General features: G+C 37.7%; 1 protein-coding gene across 1 annotated transcript in view; it reads left to right on the top strand.

The window, feature by feature from the left end:
* LOC104279477 (dynein heavy chain 5, axonemal-like) overlaps window positions 1-27,631 on the top strand; it is a 154,944-nt gene that overhangs the window by 24,858 nt on the left and 102,455 nt on the right. Inside the window, 22 exon segments of the mRNA XM_009876770.1 lie at window positions 117-268; window positions 1,777-1,984; window positions 2,747-2,834; window positions 2,954-3,077; window positions 3,193-3,356; window positions 4,531-4,623; window positions 5,722-5,925; window positions 7,709-7,789; window positions 7,873-7,961; window positions 7,963-8,269; window positions 8,428-8,546; window positions 11,735-11,871; window positions 12,928-13,090; window positions 16,393-16,504; window positions 16,828-16,956; window positions 18,296-18,495; window positions 18,593-18,746; window positions 21,137-21,403; window positions 21,598-21,726; window positions 22,141-22,356; window positions 23,859-24,005; window positions 25,143-25,315. Coding sequence (XP_009875072.1) covers window positions 117-268; window positions 1,777-1,984; window positions 2,747-2,834; window positions 2,954-3,077; window positions 3,193-3,356; window positions 4,531-4,623; window positions 5,722-5,925; window positions 7,709-7,789; window positions 7,873-7,961; window positions 7,963-8,269; window positions 8,428-8,546; window positions 11,735-11,871; window positions 12,928-13,090; window positions 16,393-16,504; window positions 16,828-16,956; window positions 18,296-18,495; window positions 18,593-18,746; window positions 21,137-21,403; window positions 21,598-21,726; window positions 22,141-22,356; window positions 23,859-24,005; window positions 25,143-25,315 — 3,456 coding nt within the window.

Raw genomic sequence — 27,631 nt, 5'->3', positions numbered from 1 at the left:
TTATTTTTAACATGGGGTCAGAACTTGCAGATTTTATTAACAGAAAACGTGTCCAAATTTCTGAATGTTCCAAATATCTGAATTAAGCACATCCTTAACGTGATTGTGTCTTGCAGACTCCAGAATCTATTGATCAACTACAAAGAGCGTCTGAATGGGATTCCTGTTATGCTGAAACCACTGATGAAACCGTTCATAGGGCAAGTTGAGGATGCCCTTACTCCAGGCCTGAGGGAACTGTCATGGACTTCTTTGAGCATCGATAAATGTAGGTAGTAAGAGAGGAAGCGGTGAACTGTTGATGCTGTTAGATGGTAATGGCTGAATATTTGCTTGTCAGTTTTAGGGAGAGCACTCAGTCTATAAGACGGAAAAACCTGCCAGTTCCCTCCCTGTCAGAGAAGAGCAAGGTGAAAATGGTGTCCTGCTCTAAACTACAGTGATCAAGCCAGGGCTCTGTGACAGCTGTCTTTGAATAGCATTTGTTAAGTCATTTGCTTTATCAGGCGTTTTCTTTTTTTTTTGCTCCCTAGTGATGCCTCTTTCCCCCTGGTATGTCTTCCCACATAAGGAGCCCGCCTCTTTTTACTCTTGTGAAAAAGTGGAAGCAAAATCACCATAGAATCACAGTTTCTCAAAATTTTTCAGAATTTAATTCTACTAAAAGTTATTGGTGACTGTGTTGAAGTGACTTGGTGAGGAGTCCAGTGAGAGAATACATGCTCTAATCCTAAAAACAATGTTGAACCAATATAATAATTATCAGGCTTACTCTTTTTTTTTTTTTTCTCAAGGAAGAGGCTTTCTTGCTCCTCACTTCTGGAAAATAATTTGTGTTGTAAAGGGGTTGGTTTTGTTCACCCCACCTTTCTCAATTGAGGCATTACAAATTCGGTTGCTGAGATTACACTGAGGTCACTAAATTAGTTAATTTACAGCTGTGTGACCAAGAAAATGGTTTGTCACCTTTGACTGCTGTCCATACTGCAGTATTGATGGCAGAGCCTGTAGGGCCTTGACTTCTGAGGTTTTCTGCAAACTTCTGTAGGTAATGTTGCATTGTGTTACGTCCTGGGTTGCAGTTCCAGTTTTGAATTATGTGCATTTTTGTTAACTGAGCTTAAGCTGTTGCATCACACTTTTAAAATTATGCATTTTTTACTTCTTTTTTCCCCTATCAATATCTCTCTGAACTTTTTCCAAGTGACCACATAATGAAAAAGTTAAGAGCTCATCTCATGCCTGCATTCTGTTTATATTTCTCTGTGAAGAAATGTGTTTGGGGACTGACTTCTTCAGGTAGATAGTGATAGCCTGACTGCTTCAAGAATGTGAGACAAGAGAACAGACATGGGATGCTTTAATAATGTCTCTTTTTTATAGAAAAATCTTCATAACTTATGATGAACATCCTAAAAGTGACATGTCTAAATTCAGAACTGAAATTAGTAAGAGATAAATATTATTTGGATAAATATTATTTGTATCCTTTCTGTTTTCTACTGTATTTCATTTATCTTTTTCATGACAATGTTCTTTAATACAAAAGAAAGAAGAGATATTTTGAAGGCTATTGTGCTGTTTATTATAAAATGGTTTCATTTAAAGACTCCAGTGTAGAGTAAGTCCATTAAGTTTTGGCTCCAGGCCTTAATTGCATGTTTCATTGCTATTAAATTCTCATTTGATTGTAATACTGGGTTTGGGGGACAGAGATGAGATTTAAGGGGTCTATATTTTGCATGACCTGTTTTCATTTTCTTTTCCTTGCTTAAGTTATTGAGCGTGTTTACAGTACCCTGAGAGAGCTGGACTATGTAGTCAAAGAAGCGGGGGATACGCTGGAATGCAGAATTGAAAGAATTCTGGAGGAGATGTCAAACGCTGCTCTGATAATTTTGCCAGAAGATGAACCATTAGATGTGCACTGTTTCCTGGAACAGACAGAAAAGCTCGCTATCTCTGCTGCTCACAGACTGTCTCAGTAGGTTTATTCATTTGAAGGCAGTATTTGGGAGGCATGATTTACATATTACTTTTTTATGCTTAGAGAGTTTACTTTTAGAATTTTATTTTAACAGAGTTCTAATCTAAAGCAAAATAAGAGTCTCAGGATGTGGGCAGAAGGTCTCAAGTATCTTGAATAAAATAGATGTAGGATTGCATCTGTAGTGTTATGCATCTCTTTTTTTTTTATGGCATTCTAATCAGTAGCAAGAAAAATGAAGATGGATTAGACTTGAAATCTTGTCCCCATGTTAATTGGTTGATCCTTAATGCTAGCTAGCTACTATAAGATATCCCATTCTCCTGGGGCTGTGCTTATTTTCTATCTATTCTATCAGAATAGCTATTCAATTCTTCTCCAAAAAGATGTCTATACTCACTGTACTCACTGTTCTTTGTTTTATTTTACTAATTCGGATTTCACAGATTATCTCACTGTATCATGATAAAACTATTTTATTAACTATAACTGGAAAATAACTTCTTTAATTATTATGAGGTCTAGTTGAATCAGATATAATAGAATCTGACAAACTGAGTTCTTAATAGTCCACCTGTCTCAATGTCTGACATTCTCTGTACATCCAAGCAATAGGAAAAACATGAAAATACAAGGGTATTTCCCTGCACGTACAATTCTTCTGCAGTACAGTGGGACTGAGGGTGTGTACCTGGAAAGCAGCAAAAAGTATTTCCGGTGTTCCATTTTCTGTGGGTGACTGTAAGGTTGTTTTTGTAGACAAAGCCAACAAGTGGAATGCCTTGTGTACGAACTCATTGATATTCTTAAGCACAGGCTGAAAGCAAATGTTGGAGGAATTCTGGAGGTAAGAAAAACACTACAGTGTAAAAAAGTAACCTTTCGTAATCTAGTCAGATACACTGTATTTCATTTACATGCTGGTAGTATGGTTGTTTTCCTAAGAATTTCCCTTTAACTCTTCAGGATTCATTTACCTGTGCACATCTTGACATGAAACAGAAAACACGCTGCCAAGAATGCCTGTCTTGTAGCTACTATAATCTGATGGGACAGCTTTGTCAGAAGAATATTGACTCTTTGGTCAGATGTGAGTCTGTCTTTTTCAGATATGTTTAATATTTTCATATAAGTTTAAGTTTTTTTTCCTCCAAAGCTTATTGTGGTAAAAAATATAACCTCCCTTATAATATTTATTTATTTAGGCATGAAGATTTCTTTAGAGTCCTTAAGACATCGGTTGCGTGTTGTTGACGCTAGGTATCAGATGACCAACTCTGTAGAGACACAGAGGGTTCCTTTGTTCAAAGCTGAAATTCAACTGGCCATTCCTAATGTTGTCTTGAGACCAAGTCTTGAAGATATACAGGTAACGAAATAATTGCGCATCTCAATCTTTTATGGTAAAACACTTACAAATGTGTTTTTTAAAAATGACATGTTTGAGTTTAATCTGGCATAAGAACTAAAAGGAAGAGGAAAAAAAGATTAGAAGTAATTAGATACTAAGAACATGAAGCCACCAGTCAGAATTGTTATGCAGGCCAGTAGAGGGAACTGTTCTGAAAGCTCAGTAACTCATGTTCACAACCCTCTACTTAGAGGCAAATGTGTCAAAGTGAATGCAAAACAAACAAAAAAAAAGAATGCCATTGATATAACCTGATTTGACTTCCTGGTCTCCTTAAATCCTTTCAGAGTATAAAATGATGTTACCGGTTTAAAATACCATTCATAAGTCAGCATTCTGCAGTAGTGAATTGCAAAGAAAAACATTACCAGCCCACAGCCCTAAACTTGGAAAAATTTGAACACTCATTTAAACTTATACTAATTCCGCAGTATTCTTACCTATGTACTTACAGACTTCTACAATGTCTGATATAATTCACAAAGTATTCATGGTGTTCATGGTGTTGATTTGTGGACTTTTCACTTAGCGTTGTCACTGTCAAAATCAGTAGCTGAATTCTTTCTCGATTTCATTTGCAGCTTTCATGGTACTGTCAGTAAGAAATCAGACCAGAGAATGAAAACCAGTTATTCTATAACTTCTATATCTGCCTGTCTAAATGATCATAGAATCACAGAATCGTTTTGGTTGGAAAAGACCCCTAAGATGATCAAGTCCAACCAGACTATAGACTGTACCATCGCAAATGCAGACAAGTGTATTCAGGCATTCTGATGTGAATGTGAAAACTGTTATTACCAATAATGAATAATTATGTTTGTAAAAACTTTAAGGGGAAATAGTGCTATAATTAATTTACGAATTAAGACTCTCCTACACTCTTGTTTGAAAACCACATAAATGTAGAAGGACTATGACAAAGCTTTGTGGAGTCCTCTTTCCCCTCACAAGATATGTGTTGGGTGATTCCTACTTCAAGTTTTTTAGAATATTTCCTGTAAAGACAAAGGTATAATTTTTCCTTTTTGACATTGTTTAGAGGATCCCTTTTTTGTTTTTTTTTCTTTTTCCTCCTCTTACTTGTCGTTATCTCTCTGTGTGCTCAAGGTGAATGTTTTGCTGTTTTCAGAGTGCTGTAAACAAAGCGGTAAATATCATATTATCAATAGCCAAAGATATCCCCCTGTGGAAATTTACTTACTTACATCACAAACAGCAGCAGGTGAGTATTTTATTTGAATAATTATAAAATTGTAGTATTTTGGTTAGTGTTTCCCAATCTCATATGTTCTGCACCAGTACTTTGACTTGTAAGGCGTTCGATCTTCCTGTTAAGTGAAAGCCTAGTTTTTATTCTCTGTATGAAGTAATGGAACATACGAACAATAATTCATAAACTTTATGTTAGGTAGGTTTAATACTAAAAAAGTTGTTTTAATAAAAATCCTTCAAAAATACTGTTCAAGCATGATGATGGTATTGTAGAGAACATGTGAGAGTTATCCACAGGTACTACTAGGTGAGTAAAAATTTTTATCACTCTTCTCAGGCAAAGAAGAAGTTTGATTTTCAGGCTGCATACAGCACCTATAATGCTACAGTAAACACAAGATAAATATTTACCTGTCATTATGGGCACTAAAATCTTGGAAAGGCTGTGAGGTATAGATAGAAACTGAAATTTGTTGAAGTAATAAAATGGCCTTAATTCTCTCCTCTGGTAATGAAATTCAGATCTAGGTAGATCTGTGCTGAAAAGTGTCTTTGTAAAAATACCTTCCTGTTTTGTCTCTCTGCCATAAAATTGGATCAGCTTATTTCATTGAAAAAAAACCATTCCTGCAAGTAAATAATAAAAATACAAGCAAACTAGGAGAGAGTGAGTTGAATTCAGTTTCCTCAAGCAAACTTGGTTGTTTATTTCCGAGCAACTAATGCTCCACTGTTTCCAGAACTTTTTTTGGGGCAAGAATAGGTATAGATTGTTAATTCTACACTAAGGAAGGACCTGAGCAGTTGTGTCGAAGTGGGAAACAGCACAGATACATTTGCATATGATGCATATTTGACAGATGTAATTCAGAGATTGTTAATACAGAGCTCCGCATGGCATTTTTAAATAAAATCAGCTTTTACACTAAATCTATAGTTCTGAAAAATCAAAACTAAGAATAGGAAGTCTCCTCGTGAATGCTTTCTCTGCACTTTCTGTCTGTTCTTAGAAGTACTTATTGTATGTCCACTATTGGGCATTCCATAATGTAAAAAATATGAATAAAGGTACTAGACATTTGTTTTTTTCCTGTTTAATTTTTGCCAGATTGAACAAGATGTTGCTGTAGAGCTAGGTGATGAAAGCAAACTCACCAGGATGTTGCCACTGAAACCTTTAGACAAGCAGATCGTCGAGCATAAGGATGTAAACAAAGTGGTGATCCAACTAAATACAATTATTTTATCTCTTAAGACTGATGCATCAGATCTTCTGAACAGCTTTTCTGAATTTGCAGGCATCTGGAACAAGGTTCAGTTCATATTTATTAAAATATGTTGCCATGTTGTGAAATCTTCTAAATAAGCTCTTTGGGGGTTTTGTAAGGTAGCAGGAAGCTTTGGTTTCATGGTAGAACCATATACCCATAATATCTCCGCTCTCTACTCTTGTGTTGACCAGAACTTGTCACTCTTTTCCAATTAGACCCTCTAAGGAAGAAAACAAAAGAACAAAAAAGAACGTTTGGAGCATAAGCAAGCTTATGCTGTCATATGCTTATGCATCTTTTTCACAGCATCTTGTCTGCATAGATAATAAAAAATAATAATTTAGCAGGATCTCTAAGAAATTGCAGACTACAAAACTACTCCTGAATATTACTGACTAGTTCTTCAGCAGCTACTGCTGAAAGCAGATTTTCTTGACAAAAATGACAAACTAAATCTATGAAACCTTTTCAGTAATAAGGATTCCAAAGCAGAAGAGAATCTGGGCTGATGAAGTTGTCTCCAGTAGAAAGTGTGTCCTGTCACATAAAAAAAAACTCTGAAAAATATTTTGTCAGGAGATATTTCATGAAATAAAACCTTGCATACATTCTGACTAGTGAAATTCAGCTCTGTGTGGACAGACAATGACTGGTCTTACCTATCAAAGGTGCTTTAGTCAGGCCGAGAAACAAGTAATCAAAACAGGAGTAATCTTATCTTTGTGACTGCACATTATTTTTAACTCCCTCTTCCTAACTCACAGGTGACCCCGTTCCCACATCTGGCTTTTGTAGTTAGAGTTCAGCCTAAGACAGGGCATTTTCACGTTTGCATGGCTTCTGGCTTTCCAAATCTTAGTGTTTAGTTACCTGAGTTTTTGGAGATACTATCTGAGCTAACCTCATGTTCATTATATGTCATTTTGCCTGGACAAGAAGTGATCAGATTGGATCAGGAAGTAGCATGATAAAGCTTCCCTTTTCTAAAATCTTGTAAAATCGTTAATTAATCTGCTCCTTAACCTTAAAATTCCTCAGGAGTTGACACTATTTTCCCCCCGTCTTCTCTGTGAGACCACTGGGAACTCTCACTGATTACTTATCATCGGCCAGAGAAGGTGTAACAGCTTCTCAGGGGCGTCACAGTAAGGACTGTGGATGAATGTCATTGAGCTGGGTGAAGATCATTTGTCTGTAACTGAACTGAGAATCCAGCACCTTTATTGAGCAGGTGACACTGAAGTTCTCACCTCTGCAGAGACTGGGCTACCTTATGAAAAGGAAGGATGCTGAGTGCTCTATTTAAACATGCTTCAATGAACTGAATGCCTCCTCTTCCCTTAGGTCCATCTTTCCCTGCCAAACTGTGCTTTCTCCACATGGCCAGGCCATTTGTGGTGAGAAGCTGCAGTTTCAAGAAGAGTGATGATGACTAAGTACAATTACCACCATTCAAATACCTGTTAGAGGATGGGACCTGCCTTGAGGGGTTTGCAGACAGAAGGGAGACTGTGGAGGAAATATTTCCACTGAAGCTTTAGCAGCTACACTGTAAATTTTGCAGTGATAATTGGATGGATAAGGGATATCCTGATCTGTGTCAGTTTTTGGATTACAGATACCTTTCAAGTGTTTTAAAGACTAGTGTATGAAGAGAAAAAGCAGTTCAAGTGAAATAATTTGAATTTAATGCTTGTATCTTAAGCTCTTTTAGAAAGGGAACATTCATGTTTACACAGTACATCAGGCAACTGGGTCCACTGTAGATTTGTAGATTGTAATACCTTTGCTAAATAATAATTAAAATAAACTTATTTTATAAAGGATCCAGAGGAAAAACTGAGGGAATTTATAGATACTGAACCAACAATGGCTGAATTCCAAACACAGATTAGATACTTTTCTGTAAGTATTATATTTTTAGTAAAAATTAACTCCTCAGAGGAATTGTAGTGAAATTAAAAACTGAACACTTGTTTTTGTCTTAGCAATTAGAAATGCAAGTCAGAGAACTGCCAGATCACTACGTACTGGAATCAGTGGATATTGCGACAGAGTCACTGAAAATAGCTTTAATTTCGCTCAAGACAAAGAACATTTGGATTAGCTTTGAAGAAAAAGTCTGCCATGGACATGGATGAAATTTATTCATTCATTGAAAATGTTAGCAAGAGATTAAGCAGACCTATTCATGACCTTGATGATGTACGAGGAGCAATGGAAGCACTAAAGGAAATTCGAGAGAAGGAGATTAAAATTGACATGACTGTTGGACCTATAGAAGAATCTTATTCTGTGCTTCATAAATACAATCTGCTCTTTCAGGATGGAAATACAGAAAGAGTTGATGGATTGGCTTATGCCTGGAAGAGCCTAAACACACAGGTATTATAGATATATTGTTTCTCAAATCATATACGTAGCAAAGTTATTGTCAGCCCTGTCAATGTCAAAGTACTAGAACAAAACTTTCTCTTGCTTAAAACTCCATGCTTTTTCTCCTGCCTCTTTTATGCCTGTTTTTCATCTTTGTCTCCATATAGGCACTGCAGGTTCAGGACTTGCTGCTGAAGGTACAGCCAGACATGAAAACAGATTTGCTCAGAGGTCTTCAAGAATTCCAGATTGATACTGCAGAATTTTGCAAAGATTATGATGAAAAGTAAGTGACCCGTGGTGCAGTACAATTACGCTTCATTAGCAATTGTTCAAGAATGGTCTGTCTAAAGGACTTCCGAAAATAAACACAGCACAGTCGCAATATATATACGGCATTTGAAGAAAGAGTGCAATTCCAGAATAATGCAAGATGGGCAGATATTCCTACTGTCACAGATTCGTTCCCGTAATTTCAATGCTGGAGTTGTTGAAATTCCAGGAGAGTTATTCCAGATCCAAATTTAAAGTTATTTTTTTCCCGATTCAAAATTCAACAAAGCATTTAAGCAGCTATTTAGTATTAAGTATATAAGTTGTGCCTTGAAATAGGGTGGAGATTCCAGCTCTGTTTCCAAGTTCACCGAGTCTTACTCAGTCTTATTTCTAAGCTTATTTTGGCTTTTTTTTTTAAATTTAAATTGTGGAGTATTTGTGCTTCATTGGGAAGTTCTACATTAGCAACAAAGACAGAATTTGGCTTGCTATGACCTGTTACAGTTCTGGGACAATACACACACAGTATGTGTTTCTGGGCAATGAATTTCATGTTGGCAGCTGACCCCAGACACGCACTGCACACCTGTAGCCCGTGGCCAGTGTGAAGCAGCTTTATGTACGGCCTCTGCAGGCTGCCTTACTGTTACGAGCACTCCTGAAGGGTCTTGGAATATATCCTAGGGCACGTGCTTTTTGCACTGGTGTTACAAGCAGAATGGTCCAAATGGTAACTGGGTGTTTGGCTTCAACCTTCACCAGGAGTGAAACTTCTTGAAGGGACGCATTTGAGCGCAAACTTAGAGAGTCCAGCTGTAGCTACAAATTGAATGTGCACCTAAAAGGAACTTTTTAGGGTACCAAGTTGCTAATGCGGATGTGTGGAGTAAGTGCATCTGAGGGCTTCCCTCTCGCTTCAGTGACAGAGCACTCCCACGCAGTTCTGCTGGGAGACCTTGGTAAAGTGGACAACCCTTCCCGAGGGATGTATTTTAAAGCTGAGGCTTCACTGCTTGGCTCCCAAACCCTACAGCTGCAGATTGGTCGTGGCTATGCCTGTGCCTGGCCAGGGACCCTGCTGAGCTGAACTTGGATCCCAGCACACAGATTCACTTCTCGGCCTCATCTCAGAACAGCCCGGTAACCACTGGCCTGCCTCTCGTCCTGGTTACATTCACTAGACCTGCTCCAGACCCTGACCTGCTAACTCACCTTCCTTGCTAGAGCTTGGTTCTGTGTCATTATTATGGACTTGCCTAAAGATCTGGACTCTCATCTGAGCCTGATTACTGACCCCAGGCCTGCTTTGCTCTCCTTGCTTAGTGTCACAGGTTAGGCTTGGGCTGGCCACTAAACGCAGACGGATGCTCTCTAGCCCCTTCTTCCTCCCCAGAACGGGAAGGAAAAGCGAATGAGGCAGAGAGACTTAGTGGTTAGGAAAGAAAAACTAAAACAGCTTTAATGAAACAATAATGGAAATAGTAGTGAAAAGATAAAAATAAAGAACTATGTACAACTATAGATAGTAGCCCGATATCAAACCTGACTCCCTTCCCCATAGCAATCCCCACTGGTGCTGCAGAGCAGGAGGCACTGGGGAAGCCCCAGGCTCAGCAGTGGCGGGAGCTGGATACAAGGAGCTGGATTTGAGAGCTCAGGATCAGGATCAAAAGCAGGAGGTCAGACAGAGTCCTCCCTGGACACCGGCCATTGCAGAAAAGAGGGACGAGACTCTTGTGATCGCTCAATTTATACTAAATATGACATATAGGGGATGGAATACTCTCGTTGGTCACATGTCCTGTCTATTACCCCCGGAGGTGCAACCTTTTACTTCCCTGTGACCCCTCTCACTACCCGGCACCCCCAGCGTGGCACACAAGAGCCAGCAGTGGCCTTGGTCACTGTAGGAATAACTACAAGCAAGAGCCTTTCTGCATCCCAGTCCCAGACAGTAACTGCAAACATCAGGTGTTATCACTGCCGGTAGCACACACTGCAAAAACATGCTGCGAACTTCAGAATGTGCAGCCTTTTAGAAGTGACTTGAGTTGAGAAGTCGAAATCACTGAACAGAATTGGGGTTTTTAGCTAAAACCAGGACACTCAGGTACTATGGAACCAGGCCCTGGCTGCCTCTGCTGACCACATTACTGCTTGAGACTGAGAGAAGTGGGGCTGTTTAGCCTTGAAAGGAGACAGCTGAGAGGGGATCTTATTAATGTATATAAATATCTGAGAGGTGGGTGTCAAGAGGAAGGGGACAATCTCTTTTCAGTGATGCCCAGCAACAGAACAAGAAATAATGGATTTAAGTTAGAACATAGGAGGTTCCACCTCAACATGAGGAAAACCTTCTTTACTGTGAGGGTGACAGAGCCCTGGCACAGGCTGCCCAGAGAGGTTGTGGAGTCTCCTCTGGAGACTTTCAAAACCCGCCTGGACGCGTTCCTGTGTGGCTGTCCCAGGGAATTCTGCTCTGGAAGGGTTTGGACTAGATTATCTCTGGAGGTCCCTCCCAACCTCTAACATTCTATGATCTTCTGGTTTCATTTGCTTTGCCTAGCAGCCAGCCTGCAATGCTCTCTGATGTCCGTATGCCTGTCTTTCTAGAAATAACCACGGCACCACAGAAGATAACATACTTACAGTTCTCATCCCACAATACTATGATGCAGCCACAAAGCACTGCCAGGCATAAGAGCTGAGGATTGCACCCAGTCCTCCAGCTGAGATGTACTAATTTGTGCAAAATCATATTTTTTACTGTTGTTTTTCTGAGCACTTAATTGTGGTTCTGGTACCGGCTACCGCAGTTTTCGTCCCTGAGTTATATACTTGCTGTCTGTCACTTTTAAAGAATATAAATGAGAATAATTGAAATGTATTTTACAGGAGAAAAGAAATGGATAATAAGAACAAAACAATTGTAGATCTTTTTAGCTGTTTGTAAAGGTAACCCAGATTAATTTTATTATTAGAAAATAAACTGGGCTTTCTTTCAGGACCTACTCAATATGTAATGTTAGGACACTGAATACACTTTGCATTATCTCTTTTGGTGTCTTTTGTGACGTTTTCGAGAAAAAAAATTCTAAAATATTAAATACTGTTCCCTAAGTCAGGTCTGCATTCTGTTCTTTTTTTGTGAAACCAGTACAGTTGATACGTGCACTGAATTTGTTTTGTTTTTTACAGGGGCCCCAGTGAAGAGAATGTTCCTCCCAATGAAGCAAGTGACAGATTACAGATCTTTCAAGCCAAATTCGATGAACTGTGGAGGAAGTATATCTCTCTTTCTGATGGGGAAGAATTATTTGGTCTTCCTGTCATAGGTAGTTTCCTATCATAGGTAGTTTCCTAGGATACCTGATCGTAGGCTGTTAAATTTTTCTTCTTGGGCCTGCTAAATGCATTCAGTGCTAGATTCATTCTAGAAAAACTCTTGCAGTAAATTATTATTGACTTCCCTGAGAAAAGCAGCTGTGTGAAACTGGTTCTTGGTCTGCACATACATAAACATTAGATGGAAGAATATTGCACTGTTCCATGTATCTCAGAGTCCAACTGCTCTCCTGCTTTTTGTATTCAGAGCTAAGCACACCTCCTGTCTGTATTCTTCCATGTTCAAATTTGGGAAACACATTGCTGAAGTACTCAAGTTGTCACTGCTCCAGATATATAATGAATTCCCTTGGGCTGTGCAACTGGTCTGTAATATGCCTCCTAGGCAGACACCTTTCAAGTTTGGAAGACCGTGCTGGGAATTACAGCTACAGCAGAATGTATGATAGGCACTTTAATTTGTACATACCAAATCCAGTATATTTTCCTGTCTGAAGAATTATGCAATAATCACAAGATATTTAACTAGGAGGAGTTCCCAAATATATGGGAGAAACTACACGAAGCATTTCAGTTAAGGAGGTCCATTTTAAATTCTTTTATTGTGTAACTGATTCCATATTTTTATTTTGAAAGCACACCTCCCATCCCCAAGCTCTACCTCTTAAGTCAATAATGCAAATTGAGGTGGGGGATATTTTAGTTCTTATATAAAACTATAGTGCATTCCTTTGCCATTTCACCTACTTTTTCAACAGTATCTTCCTTGCAGACAGGTGCAGCACCTCGCTTATAAGATTACGTCTACTGTTTTAGAAGAATATTTCTGAAAAACTTAGCTATCTAAACACTGTTTGTGGTAATCTGATGTGTTTATGTAATGTAACTGTAAATGTTTGTCTTACTAGACACTATATACAAGGCTGCAAGTCTCATTTCAGACATTTATTAAATATCTCTTTTAAAAGTACATGGATTTTTATGTTCATGAGTGCAGTTGTACCTAATTAAAGTTCACACATTTCTTCTTTTAAAATTTGAAACAGAGTGTCCTGAACTGCACAAAATTAAACGTGAGCTTTCTTTGCTTCAGAAACTTTACAGTCTTTATAATTCAGTTATTGCTACTATTGATGGATATAATGAAGTGCTTTGGAATGATTTAAATATTGAAAAAATTAACAATGAACTTCTGGATTTTCAAAACAGGTAAGTTATTTGTTGAAATGCATACATGTATTTTCCCTCAGCTTTCTGTATTAATGATCATCTAAAAATTGTCCTAATGGGCATAAACAAATTGGTTTATTTCAGGCTCAGGATTGCTCACGTGCATGACTGCACTAGTGGCAGACTGTGGTGACCTTACTTACCTCAGTTTGTGAGTCATTTTAAGCTTGTTGTTGTACACCAATGTGGTTGGTTGTAGCTTATTTAATGAATAAGGTCCATAAACCTGTGGGAAGGGGACTGTAAAGTGTAAATAACCTTCATAGCCGATCTTCACATATCACCACCTCTGTGATGTTTGACAAGATTTTGATGTTACTGTCTACTGTGCATTCATACAGATGGAAATTGTCGTTTCCACTCAGGTAGTTAGCCATACTAAATTCTGAGGGATTATTTATTAGATTTGAGGGGAAGAATGTTTCACACATTACATGCAAAATAACTATTAAGTGAAACCGTGCTTTGCTGAAATCAAAGAAATGTTTCTACTGCATAGCTAAAGATGCAACTTTGGTTTTTCAGCAGCCGTGGCTAGGCCTGCAAGACTTCCCTGACCCAGTTTGTTATTTCTGTCAGAGGCAGAGGCTGATAAACCAACAGAATTTGGATTGTTTCACCTTTGCCATTCATTTTCTCTGAATTCTGGTTCCTGGCACTTGAGTACTGGAAAGGGGAATTTTGTTACATGCAAAAGTGGAGAGTCTGTATGCAGGTCTTAGTGCATCCATTTGTTTAGTTTTCTGTACCAGTCTATGTTTTGCTCTTGATGGGAATTACAAAACATATATGAGGACGAAATTACATGCAAAAGTTTCAGAATGAATGTGCAATGTTTTTATCCTCTGCATATCTATTGGAAAAAAAGATGTGAACTATCTCTCTGTTTTCTGTCTTCTTTTACTATTTTTGTATAGACATTTTCTTCACCTCTATTTGCTTTCTCAGTGAGTTCTTCTGAGACAAGTTCATACTCAAACAGCTTTCTCTACTGCAGAGCCTTTCCTCTGGAACAGCCAGTGTGTGTCTCTCTTTGCTTCACTATTAGTTCCCATCAGCTTTTGTTTTTTGGATGCTCCAATGTGACCTGAGAAAGGCTTCACTTGCATTTTAGTATTATTCAGACATTGAGATAAAATCTGTGGTTTTCACCTCACTTCAAATCTTCGAAAAGCATAGGAAAGGATACTTCTGCTCATATGATACTTGTAGTCATACAGTGTTTTGAGCATGTCACCATTTAGCAGGGTCCATTTCTGTACACACTGGAGGAGCAATGTGGAGATTTTCTTCTTCTTGAAGAAATGAGTGAACTGTCTTCTAGTCATTAATTTGGGGGAAAAAAAGTATTTTTTTAAAAAAGTAATAATAGTGTAAAAGAATGTTTGTGAAAAATACGTACTTCTGCATTTCAACAAAATTTATAAGTCTTGATCTCTGTTCAGTAGAATTCTGGAATGTGCATCATCATTTTCTCTGTGGTTAATTAGATATATAGTATTCTCTTTATATGCTTCCTTCTCTCAGAACTCTGAAGGAAACTATTGCTTTGAAAGTTACATGTTTCTTATTGCTTCACATGTGACTTCCTTTTTTCCTCTCAAGTACTGAGCTATATTTGGAGCAAGGTGATCACCAATAAGCAATACATATTTTCTTGCAATAGAAGTCTAACTGCGTGGTGTCGTTCCTGTGGTAGACTTGTTAATGTTATTGCATCAAGCTATTTTTTTTAAAGCTGGGGAAATTTAAATGTACAGGGGATACCCACAGAAGTATCTAAAATGTTATGCTGTGTTATGAAAGGAGCAGGAATAATGGAAATGCAATTAGTGTTTTAGCATAATTGTAAAGATATGCATTGTTCTTTGCTGTCACGTTCTTTTTTGCCAACCCTTTAAAGAGTAATGTAATAGAAAACCTAGAATTGTGAAAATAAGTATCACAAAAATAACTGTAAGTGAAAATGAATCCATTTATAAAGAGATGAAAAGGATAGATATTTAGAGAAAATACGTGTGATAGAGAGCATTATATAAGTTTATAATAACAGCTAGAGAGAAGTTTCCATTTGTGTTTTACTGTAATATAGTGTGAAGAGAATGTCTGGTAAGTTTAAGGAGGAAATTTAAAGCTGGTCAGTGGAGTAGTTTTTTTGACATAGTGTGTAACTCATGGAACTTGCTGTTAGAAGATATTACTGAGAGGAAGACAAGGAAAGAAAAGGTATCTGTACAAAACAATAGCAGTTATCTTTACCAAACTAAGAGATTCCATTTCCAGTTGCCAGCCTAAGACAGAGTTTGCAAGAAAGTTACTTCCTGAGCCTCAGCATAGAAGTGGCCAAGAAGTGCCTCTTAAAGCTTTCTCAGTACGTGGCAGAGGATGATTTTTCCTTCTGCAATGCTTTTCTCTAGCAGCTGTAATTCTATCTATTGCAGGATGCAGGATGAAAGCCTACAGGGATTATTGTAGCACCATGGCAGTACGCATATGCTCATCTACCTCGTACCCGCAGGCAGTGAAGAATTCACACATGCTCCAGCATTGTGTGACAGATCTGTCTGATTTGAGCTGTGAAAAAGTGGAGAATTTCTTTGAAGGAATTTTTCATTATGGGTTGGTTTTATGCAGCTTTTAGTTTCTGCCATTGAGAACTGCTGTCAGTCTTTGGTCCGTAGCTTTGGCAGATGAAAGTTGGCATGACGTGCTAGGAGCAAGTGGAGCTGTGACAATTCACAGTACAAGAGGTTCTTCATTTTAATTTCTTTTTCATCTTGAAATTGTGCATAAAGGAAAATTTTTCTTTAAATATTTTTTATACAAACTAGGAATAAAATGGGACTTGTTCGAAACAAATATTTTTCTGTTTGCAAGCAGGTCAGTTTCAGTTTAGGATGTACTTTAAATACTTGAAATAATATGGGTTGTTTAATCCTTTTTCCTCTTCACAAAACAGGGTGCATTTTCAAATTTTTAATAAAACAATGAAACTGCAAAAGATTAAATTCAGGCACGGGTTTATGCATGAAATTAACCTCCTTTAATTCAATCTGAAATAGAAACTAAACCATTCTGGTGTGATTTTTACCATCTTTAGCTGTGTTTCATGCCTGCAGTCGGAAACAATCATCTATATATTATGTTACCAGCTGGCAACTGGACTTTTATTTATAGTCTGCTGGTCCACTGATTGAAAAATGAGATATTTTCTGCTATTCAATAATTGATTGTGATTATTAAGAATAAAATATTTTTTCCTTTTTTTGTGCTTCCTAAAGAATCCGAAAGTTACCAAAAGCATTGAAGGAATGGCAAGCTTTTCAAGACCTAAAAAAAAAAATTGATGACTTCACAGAGAGCTGTCCTTTGCTTGAAATCATGGCAAACAAAGTATGTTCAGCATAAAAATTTTAAGATAAGATTCACTTGTGAAAACTATTGAAGACTATGTTGTATGACTATAAGATGCTTTCCATAGTTATTTTTTATAGATAAAAGCAGCTATATTTATGGCAAAAATCTAGCTAGGCTTTGTTGCAGAAAAGTAAAAGTCTTCATAATGTGATTAGAAGAACTACTAATGCTTTCAATGGAACAGAAATCAAGACTTTTCTATTTATTTAACAAATACAGTGCAAAACAATGTGATCATTCTAGTCCTAAAAATAATACAACTTTAAAAATTCTTCCCTAATTCCTATGGACTTTTCTAGGCAATGATGCCTCGACACTGGGAAAGAATCGCACTAGTAACTGGGCATCACTTTGATGTTGACTCTGAAAATTTCTGTTTGAAAAACATCATGGATGCTCCTTTGTTAAAATATAAAGAAGATATTGAGGTATATGCACTTTCCTGGTTTTTGTTTTAATGAATAATTTGTGATCTGGGACTCTATGCTTTTGAAATCCTGTTTCTAGTCAGCTCTGTAACATTAAAAAATTTGGCTTTAGTTGGAAAATTCTTTTGAAGAGTAGAGTTTGGTAGCTGGCATTAGCAGTGATGGCTATTTTATTTCCTTTTTATTCTGGAGAAGGATTAAACACTAATCCTTCCGTAGAAGGCATTCTGTTGTTTTAGGAATAGTGTGATTCTGTCATGCTTCTGGTTTAGGGTCTGCCTACTTATACTTTTTTTTCTTTCTTTTAAGTGTCATATCAGAGGGAAAAAATAGTCGATGTAAGTCTGATCCTGTTAAGTGTTCAAAATCATTGGAACAGAGTAGAAGTGGAGGATATAGGATTAAAGGAGAACAAGGAGTGGGGTTTTTGTATTTTAAAGGGGACTCTTCAGAAGAGCACAGGTAGATGAGCAGGCTTGTGTAATTATGCACAAGCTACAAAGCTATTGCCCCCTCTGTTTTGGGGGCAGTAGTTATCTAGCAAGTACGTTAGCTTTATGCTTATTACCTTTTGCACGAAAGAAGCTAAAAGTAAAGAAGGAAAACCCCAGCAGTTTCCAACTTCAGTTCTGTTGACACTTAGCTAAATCTGTGGTCCGTCAAGAGTAGTGACTTGATTTGTCTTGTTCCACAGAGGAATGCCTCTAAGACAAAGCCGTGAAATTAAACCTGTGCTGTACTCAGTTTCCAGACAGGAATTTGAGAAGTGTTAAAAGTTCAGAGTGACAGCCCTACACTCAAGGAAAGACTTCAAACCTGTGATAGAATCCAATATACTTCTGAACCTGAATTTGGAGTCCAACCCAAGTAGCTGTTCCTTTTCTTTCTAATGCAATAACCAATTTTATGACATCCTGTCCTGATTGCTTTCCAGAAGTAGTGGGCAGTCATGTTGTCCATGTCTGGTCTGTGCTTGGACTGTTGATTTGCTTTGAATGGTAATGTATATGGTCCTTAAACCCCTCAGCAGGTGTATTTGACTTCCAACTGTGATACAAACAGAGAGGCAAATTCTGCCCGCAGATTCACCGAGTCAGTGAATTTTCAAAAGTGTGAAGTGCTAGTATTAGTGAATATGAAGTATAGGCCACAAAATGTTTCAGTTACAAGTAATGCTAAAATGTAACCTGATTGTAATATAATAATTTTGAGGTGTTTCTATGTATCTTTTTGTTAGCTAGAAATTACACTGAAGTCTGGATCTAGCCAATGAATTTTTATTTGCCTTTGTAAGTGTGCATATTAGCGTAGAGGAATGTAACTTAACTAATTTACACAGGATATCTGCATCGGTGCTGTTAAAGAAAAGGATATTGAAGCAAAACTGAAGCATGTCATCAGTGAATGGGGTACTCATGCTTTCAGTTTTGGCCAATTCAAAACTCGAGGAGAACTCCTTCTGAAAGGATCAGATACACTGGAGAAAATAGCTTTGGTGGAAGACAGCCTCATGATACTGGGGTCACTCATGAGCAACAGGTACAAAGCTTAATAAATGTCCATATTGCATAAATTTAATCAAACCCCAAAGTAAACAATCTTAGGTTCTTTTTCCCTTGAACTCGTGTTCAAACAGATACAATGCACCTTTTAAGTCCACTATACAAGAGTGGGTTCAGAAGTTGACCAGTACTGCAGAGATAATTGAAAACTGGATTACGGTACAAAACCTCTGGATTTACCTTGAAGCTGTGTTTGTTGGTGGAGACATTGCAAAGCAACTACCTCAGGTATGTTGATTTATGATAACAATATGTCAATGGCAATACGTTCTGTCACGAGATTAGCCGCATCATAGAGTTCACTTGACAATGCACATAAGTTTTGAGGGCAGCCCATAAACCGTTCAGAAGCAGCTTTGCCAAACTGAGGTCTGTCTGGCTGAACTGCTTAGAACTTAGTCAAGCCTATTTCAGGCCACATCTCTTATAATTAAATGCTGTCATGGTTTAAAGGCTTACAATTTCCAAACCTAATTTTTGTATGTTAGTAGAGCTTTCTTAACTATTATTTAGGATAAACATTTTTTTTTCTAGTTGGTGAGATACGTTTATATTGCTAGTGCTTATCAGAGAATCAATATGCAGTTTTTGCACATGAACGAATGCTGCAGCACAGCTGAGGCATTTGGTAATTGCTAAAGCTATTTCTCACAGGGATGGTACATGAACCAGTATTCTGGAAAAAAGCAAATGTGGTGACTATCTTTATAGAAGGAGGAGAAGCAACAGCTTGGTGAGGGAATAATGATAGATGTGTCGGCTTAATTGCAATTCCTGGATGAATACTGCAACAAATAAATGTCTGTAAGTTAACAAGGAGATGAGTAACATCAGTGTGGATTTGTTAAAAGCAGAACTTGTTAAACAAATCTAATTTATTTTTAGGGTTGGCAACAAACTTCATGACTTGAGGAGGAAAGGTAGTTGCTATATACCTTGATAAGCTTTTAACATTGTATCATGTAGTACTATCAGAAATTGAGTTTTAGATTGCTGATGTGTAAAATGCAGACAGAAAAGTGGAATGTATAAATGGCGATAACGGATAACTAGAATATTGTACCTGAGTTTGGCCAAAGAAACAGCTACACAAATCTGAGAGAGCATAGAGGAGGACGGTAAGAATGAGGAATTATCCAGAAAGGATGACACATGAGAAAAAATTGAACAGTCTAGGCTTTTTTGGCTTGGAGGAGAGGAAAAACTGAAGGGAAGACATAATAAGTTTTTAAAAATGTAAAGATTGCTCTCAACAGGAAGAAAACAATGTGTTCTCTGTATCTATGAATATGATGAGAAATAATTGACATACACACAAGAAGTATTAAGCTTAGATGTTATAACAGAGTCCCCAGTAGCAAAGATTGCCTGGAGAGACTTCTGAATCTCCAGCACTGAGCATCTGTAAGCACAAGGCATACAGATCCTGTCTTGTGACAGGCAAATGGTTTTGGATGGTCTCTTGAGATCTTTTCTAGCTCTCAGATAATTTATGATCCATTTACATTTCATTTGTTGTAGGTGAAGAAAGAGTTTTTAAAGTGAGTATACCTAGTGTAGAAAAATATTTGTTCTCCAGCTCCCAGTACTTGCGAATTTGTCTCCCTTGACCTACAGTACCTCTGACTGTTTACACTGGTTTTGTTTGCCATGTGTTACTGTTAAAAACTTACTCCTCTGTGTGGAGCATCCATTACATGACATTGTGTATTGCTATTAGAAAGGCTGTAATTTGAGAGAGTCCAGCGCAGAGCCACAAAGATGATGAAGGGAGTGGAACATCTCCCTTATGAGGAAAGGCTGAAGGAGCTGGGTCTCTTTAGCTTGGAGAAGAGGAGGCTGAGGGGTGACCTCATTAATGTCTATCAATATGTAAAGGGTGAGTGTCAGGAGGACAGAGCCAGGCTCTTCTCAGTGATGTCCAATGATAGGACAAGGGGCAACAGATGCAAGCTGGGACACAGCAGGTTCCACAAAAACATTAGGAAAAACTTTTTCACTATGAGGGTGACGGAGCACTGGCACAGGCTGCCCAGGGTGGTTGTGGAGTCTCCTTCTCTGGAGACATTCAAAACCCGCCTGGACACGTTCCTGTGTGACCTACTGTAGGTGATCCTGCTCTGGGAGGGGGATTGGACTAGATGATCTTTTGAGGTCCCTTCCAACCTCTAGCATTCTGTACGATCTTTGTGTGTGTGTAATTTTTGAGAAGGCTATGGTTTGAGTTTTCTAGTGTATGTTGGAATATTGATGATCTTGGTCCCCAACATGAAGCAAAGACTTTTCCAGAACTGTCCCCATCTCTTGCAATTTGAACTCTGGTCATCATAAGCCCTGATCATTGTAAGCATGCCTATAAGCAGTAATACATTAGTCCTGCAAAGAAGACTTGAATGACAAGGGGAATATTAAACTGTTCCTTTGTCTCATGGAATTTTTTAATTTTAGAATTTGACTCGGTCCCCATGTGTTGCCTGATCTAGCTGAGAGGTGGCGTCCCTGGCAGCAAGGAGGCTGGATTAACATGATCTCTAAGGTCCCTTCCAGCCTAGGCCATTCTATGATGATCATGATGATGAAACACAGGAAAGAGCTAATGCATTTTTTATGTACTCCAGGAAGCCAGAAGATTTCAGAACATTGATAAATCATGGCAGAGAATTATGCAGAGAGCCCATGAAACATCAAACATCGTGCAGTGCTGTGTTGGAGATGAGACTTTGGCACAGCTGTTACCACATTTGCTGGAACAACTGGAAATCTGTCAGAAATCACTGACAGGGTATTTGGAAAAAAAACGGTTAATATTTCCAAGATTTTTTTTTGTATCTGACCCTGTTCTTCTGGAAATACTTGGTCAAGCATCTGATTCTCACACTATTCAGGTACAAGTAATAAGATAATAATGATCTTATGGTCAATATGAATAAATGAGGAGCATGGAGGATATAGTTATTTAGTTGAGATAGTTTCTGTCATTTATGGATTTATAGAATCTTCTAATACAGAATTTTAAGGCAAAGTAAGAATGCCATATTGGATCAATATATGAAGCTTTTATTTTCTGATTCTGTTGTAGGCACATTTATTAAGTTTGTTTGACAATGTTAACCGAGTGGAATTTCATGAAAAAAACTACGACCAGATTATATTGTTTGAATCTCAAGAAGGAGAACAGGTCAATATTATTGAACCAGTTTTAGCTCAGGTAATGGAAGCATATATTGCAGTTTTTCATGGCTTGATTTGGCTTAAAATAGATTTATGTTTTGGAGACTAACAGTATTGCATCATGCTATTATTTGACTACCTGAATGAAAACCTTCTGATGTGAACAGCAAGAGCAAAAGCCAGAAAGGACAGGACATTTGTGTCATTCTGTAACGATTACTTCACCTGCTTTTTTCAGCAGTACTGATGTGAAGCGTCAAATCTATTATATATCTTTAGAAGGGCTGTGTAGCAGAGGGAGGAGAGAAATCTTTTAAAGATTTGAGAATAACAGAGAGGGAAATGAGAGTATGAAGGGCTGGGGAGAAAAAAAAAAAGCTATGTGGGACTTTTTCTCCTTGTGAATTATGCATAAACTAATTCTTTAAAAGTACTTTCTCTTTTATTCCAGGGAAATGTGGAATTCTGGTTAGGTCAGCTGCTGAATGGAATTAGGAAAACAATCCACACCATCATTAGACAGGCATCAATGGCCATTAGCGATTCAGGATTTAAGCTGTATGACTTTCAGGCAATGTTTCCTGCACAAATAGGACTTCTGGGAATTCAAATGATCTGGACCAGAGATGCAGAGAATGCACTGAACAGTACAAAAACAGACAAAAAGGTAGGATTTAATGAATCTTTGGGGATTAATTAAAAGCATTGTTTGGAACAGTGCATATTGTGAAAAGCTAAAAGTAGCATGTAGGAAAAAGCATGAAATACTAGTTAAGTAGCCCGAATAGCAAATAAATTAACAGGAAAACAGAATGATAAAAAATGTGTTAAGTGGTCAAATCGCCGCATCGTCCCTCAAGAGTGTGCTTTAGCATTGTTCCTTATCCTGTGATTTTCTCTATTGTTGTCAGCATAGTCATCTTGGCAGGGGACAATTTCTCAGTTTGGTCATGTGGAGAATCTGGTCCTATATATAGGGAAATAAGAGCTCCCAAAATTTGGGGAAATAGCTGTTCTTTGGGGGCGCTGATCTGCTGTAACACAGTATATTATCTTCAGTTGATGATCTCTTCTTTTAGGAAAGGGAAAGAATAGAAGCCATTGGAAGAGATGCTGGTATAATCTTAAACGTGCAGAGAAGCCACTGTTAGCACCAAAGTGTTATTACTAACACTGAATCTATGAAGGGGGGAGGATGTGATTTAAAGAGCTGCAGATTACCATTAATCAAGAGTATTCAGTGAGATTGTACCAAGAACTAGTAACACCATCCTACCATAAAAGTAAATGCAGGGGAACGCTGCCATAAGCTGTGCTTTGATACAGAATGAAATCCAGCTCATATAGTAACTAGAGGCAAAGATTCTTTTGCACTAACTAGGAAACAACTTCTGTTTTTTGGGAATGAACTGTGCATGTGTTTGGAAGGCAGGGAGATGGTTTAGTTCTCTGTTAGTTTTGCAGTATTTCTAGCATTTTTTTTTTCTCAGCAAACAGTGTGGATTTAAAGCCTTGCATATATTTACAGAAAGCAAGTGTGATTTTTCTCTCACACATTTGGAACACACATTTGGAGTATGTAAGAGCTGCCCTTTCTGAAACCTCAGCGCTTTATTATTTGTTGTATATCAGTGATGGAGGCCGATGCTGTTTACATAAGTTTGTATTACATAGTTGGTCTTGTATTTTGTTGAATTTGGTAACAGAATCTGGTGCCACAAAAGAAATTACTATTTTAGCATTGGCATCTAAAATTACACTCTGTTTTCCCCCTCCTCTAGTTAGAGGATTTGATTGTTCTCCAGGTTCCTGTTTGCCCTGAAGGCTAGATACAGCTTGGGCTAATGTGCAGTACCCAAAATCAGAGGTCAATGGTTCTGAAAATATGCAGGGATGCAGTCGGCTAAAGCTGTAATGTATAGTAGAAGAAGCAACAGTCTTTGAATAAAATACTTTGATATGACCTGTTCACCTAGATATAATTTAATTGTAATCTGCTGGGCTAAGAACATGTGCATGGAGGGCACCCCGAAAAGCCAGATTTAAGATTCCAAGCCTAATAAATATAAAGCAGATCATAGATGTCATGATCTCATAAATTTGCAGATGATTTTTACTTTTCAATTTAAATGTTTGTATTAATATGACTGTTCTTGCTATGTGGGAAAGGTAATGCACACAACAAATCAGAAGTTTTTGGAACTTCTAAATGATTTAATTGACATGACAACACGCAATCTGACAAGAATGGAGCGCACAAAATATGAAACTTTAATCACCATTCATGTGCACCAGAAGGATATCTTTGATGATTTGGTAAGTTTTTGAAAAACCTTTAAGGGGCTTTCTTTATGGAAGGTTTTGCACATATGAACAAATCTTACAATGTTTATTTTCTCTGAGTAGTTCTGACATTAGTGCTGTGATATAGCATATCAGATTTAGTTTGATGTCGTGTAGATGTCATGCAGAGATAAGGGTAAATTTTATATAGGTATGTTCGTAGGTTCAGACTTCAGTTTTTAAAATGGCTGTTGATAACTGTCATGCACAAATTCACTGTGAGCAGAAGAGTTTAACTTTTTAAATTAAACTATTCTCTCAATTCAAAAACATAATATATTATTTAGATGTAAATGGAAAAAGTCCTTTTAGTATTGCTGTCAATCATGTGATCTTTAAGTGCATGTGTAAAGACAGACAGAAAATCATAAAGAAGAATAATGGAAATTAGAAAAAAACCTGCCAGCTTCTAAGAGGCATGGAGTTTTATGCTCTGCCTTTAATTTTTAATTTATTTTTGTAATTATTTTCTTAGTTGGACATTTAATTAACAATTACTTTAATGTCATATTAGAATAAAATTAGAGGACTGAGAATCTAGAACCTCGTTTTCACCTTATGCAGTGTCTGCAAGGCAAATAACCAGGACTACATATTCCAGAAGAGGCCAGTGTTTTTCAGATCCAGTGTTAAAAATAATTTGTTAAGAGCTATTAATCTGCCACCAACTTAAATATGTCTGTGGCAAGTTTGTATTGAAAATTACATCCCAAATGAACAAACACATAGATGTATATACAATATATTTAGGCATTGTCCACGATTTAGTACCTCTGTGAGTAATGCCACAAGATACCCTGTAGTATAACCAGTATCGTTATTTAGTTTTTTATGAAGTTTTTCCATCATTGTTCTTCAGTATTTCTGTAAGACACAACTCAGAGCCTGTAACACAATTGAGAGGAAAATCAAAGTGGTCAAAAGATTTGGAGCATCTCACAGACAAGTTTGAAAAGATAGTTCTGGATGTCTTGACTCCCGACAGATTCTGTACTCATTCTTTCAGCTCTTGAATTTATGCATAGTAGACTTTTATTTTTGTAAGGAATTTAAGATGAATTTGTTATGCTGTTTCCCTTCTTTATTAACAATTTTTCTTTTCCATTACAGGTCCGTATGAACATTAAATCTCCATCTGATTTTGAATGGCAAAAACAGTCTCGATTTTATTTTCTTGAAGACTTAGATAAATGCATTATCCAAATTACTGATGTAGAGTTCACCTACTGCAATGAATACTTAGGGTGCACAGACAGGCTTGTTATAACTCCTCTAACTGACAGGTAGTTATAAAAAGAATGCAGTGCACAGTACTGGAGATAAAACTTAATTCCTTTGACTTAATTCCTTTAACTTCTGTGAGTCAGAATTCTAAATTTAATGATGCAGTATTGCTGGTGAACAGCAGAGGCCAGTGCTTATATATTCAGCTAGCGAAAGTAGACACCCTTAGGAGTGGTCTTTAATTTTAGTCTTAGCGTGTTGCTTGAGCTGTATGTGCTGTGGTAGGCCATGAAAAACTTACTTGTACTCAAGTTAAGTATACATGAATGCCCTGCTGTTCACCCAGCCTAAACAGAGTGGATCTGAAAACCAGTATATTGCTGCTGAAAAAAAATAGTAGTTGCATGAGAATTTGGGATTATGGCAAGTGATTCATTTGAAGTCACCCTAGAGAAAAAAGCAGTAACAAAGCCTTGAATAACTGGTGCCAATACAGTTTTAAGCAAAGCCTATGGAGAATTACAAGACTACAAGCACAGAAAATGCTCTGAGGGCAAAACATAAGGAGAGCTTTTTATTGCTGAAGTGCCAGTTATATAGCACAGTACAAACTCCATTAAATGCATATTTTCCTAAAGTACTTGGTAGTGCTTCAGTTAGGGAAGAGACAGATGTACTTGCTGTGCCAGCGCTTGTTCTTTTAGGTGTGGATAGGAATGTTAAAATACTGTGCATGTTCCATTGTTTCTTGTGTGAAAAATGACTGCAGGCCATTGAATTAATGTTGGAATTGTCTTTGCACTCTCTGTGCTATTAGATTTTCATTTACTGGTGAAATTTCAGACTTTTGCCAGTTTCTGAACTAAAATTATGCCAAACGCCTACGCTTGGATTCCTGGCTCTTCATATGTAACACACATCTGCCGAATTCTGTGTTACGTACCTTACCATTCCTGTGCTGCATAGGGATCTGTTTGCAGCAGTAAGCATGCAGTTGATTGGTTGGTATGGCAGCGCTCTCACGTAGACAGGATTTTTTGCCCACTGGGAGAGACAGTATAGAGAAAATGTTATCATTCAAGATTTGTTCACAGAAATAAAATGGGATTGACGCAAGATGTTTTGTCACATGAGATTGAAAATTAGCACAGGGTGACTCAAAGAAAATGAGCCTTTTGAATGAGTTTAAACAATAATAATAGCAAAAAAGAACAAAGGAATCTGTCTTTGACTCTTCTAGAGCCAAACAGAGCTTCAGGGCTTCGTGGCTATCCACTGTCATATACTGAAAGTATTTGATGGGGAGATGTTTTCTAGTGTTGGCATGGGAACACTATATACCTAAGGAGTGTTGCATAAGAACAGATTTTATTTGCCTTATAGGGTTTTTCCATTTTAATATTTTTAATGCTGCTCTGTGAACATGTATGAGCTTCTAACAGTTTTCAGATAACGATATATTTGCTTTACATTAATCAACTTTGAGTCAAGTTCTGTTTGGCTAATTATTTTTTGTTCAGAAAGATTCCCGAAGCACATGATAAATACACACTGGTGGTAGTACATTACATTAAGATAATGGGACTGAAATTCAGTGTTCCTAAGCATTGTCATGTCAGACACAGACCATGTTATGGCAGATATAAAAAATGAAATGGAAGTTCTATTTAGGACTTACACTATGTATACAGCTTGTCCTCACCTCACTTTCAGTAGCAGAATTGTTAGGAGTGGTATTTTTAATGTGTTAACTAAGTGCCTGATAACTGATTACTGAGTAATAAGGTGATAAAACATTATTACTGCTATTATATTAGAACAAGTACTGTGTTATTTTATAGGAAGCAATACTAGCTGGTATCATCTGGGGTTTTTAGTGCTCATTTTTTTTCCCTAGGGGAACCATTAAGCGATTGAATTTCATGATGTTAAAATGACCTTACTGAGGTTTTGGAGCACTGTAGGTTAGAACATCAGTCTTCCTACACCCTTCAGCAGTCTCCACACCATCTGGGAAGGCTGAGACTTAAACCCAAGGATGTCAACCCAGGATGGAGGCTGAAGCAGAAAGATAATCCTAGGAGACATGGATCCCTCCTCTTCTTTTTTCATTGCCTGTTACAACCTTCCCTCTTGTCCATTCTCCTCCTGGAACTCAAAGCCCTCATGTGACTGGCAGCACTGCTCAGGTTTGTCATGCTGGCAGGGAAATGACAAGAACAGGAGCTGCTTCAGCCTCTGTGCCAGACCAGAGAGCTCATCCTGTGTGCTCTGGGGAGAGAGTAGGAGGATGGGAAAAAAGACAGAAACCCAGTGGGTCTGAGTGCTGCAGAATGAGGCTGAGTCGTGGAAAGAGGGTGTATGACTAGTGTGAG

The sequence above is a fragment of the Apaloderma vittatum genome, unplaced genomic scaffold (assembly GCF_000703405.1).
Source record: "Apaloderma vittatum isolate BGI_N311 unplaced genomic scaffold, ASM70340v1 scaffold6279, whole genome shotgun sequence".
Classification (NCBI taxonomy): Eukaryota; Metazoa; Chordata; class Aves; order Trogoniformes; family Trogonidae; genus Apaloderma; species Apaloderma vittatum.
Note: the sequence above shows the minus strand (reverse complement) of the source record. Positions and strands in the feature narration are given on the sequence as shown.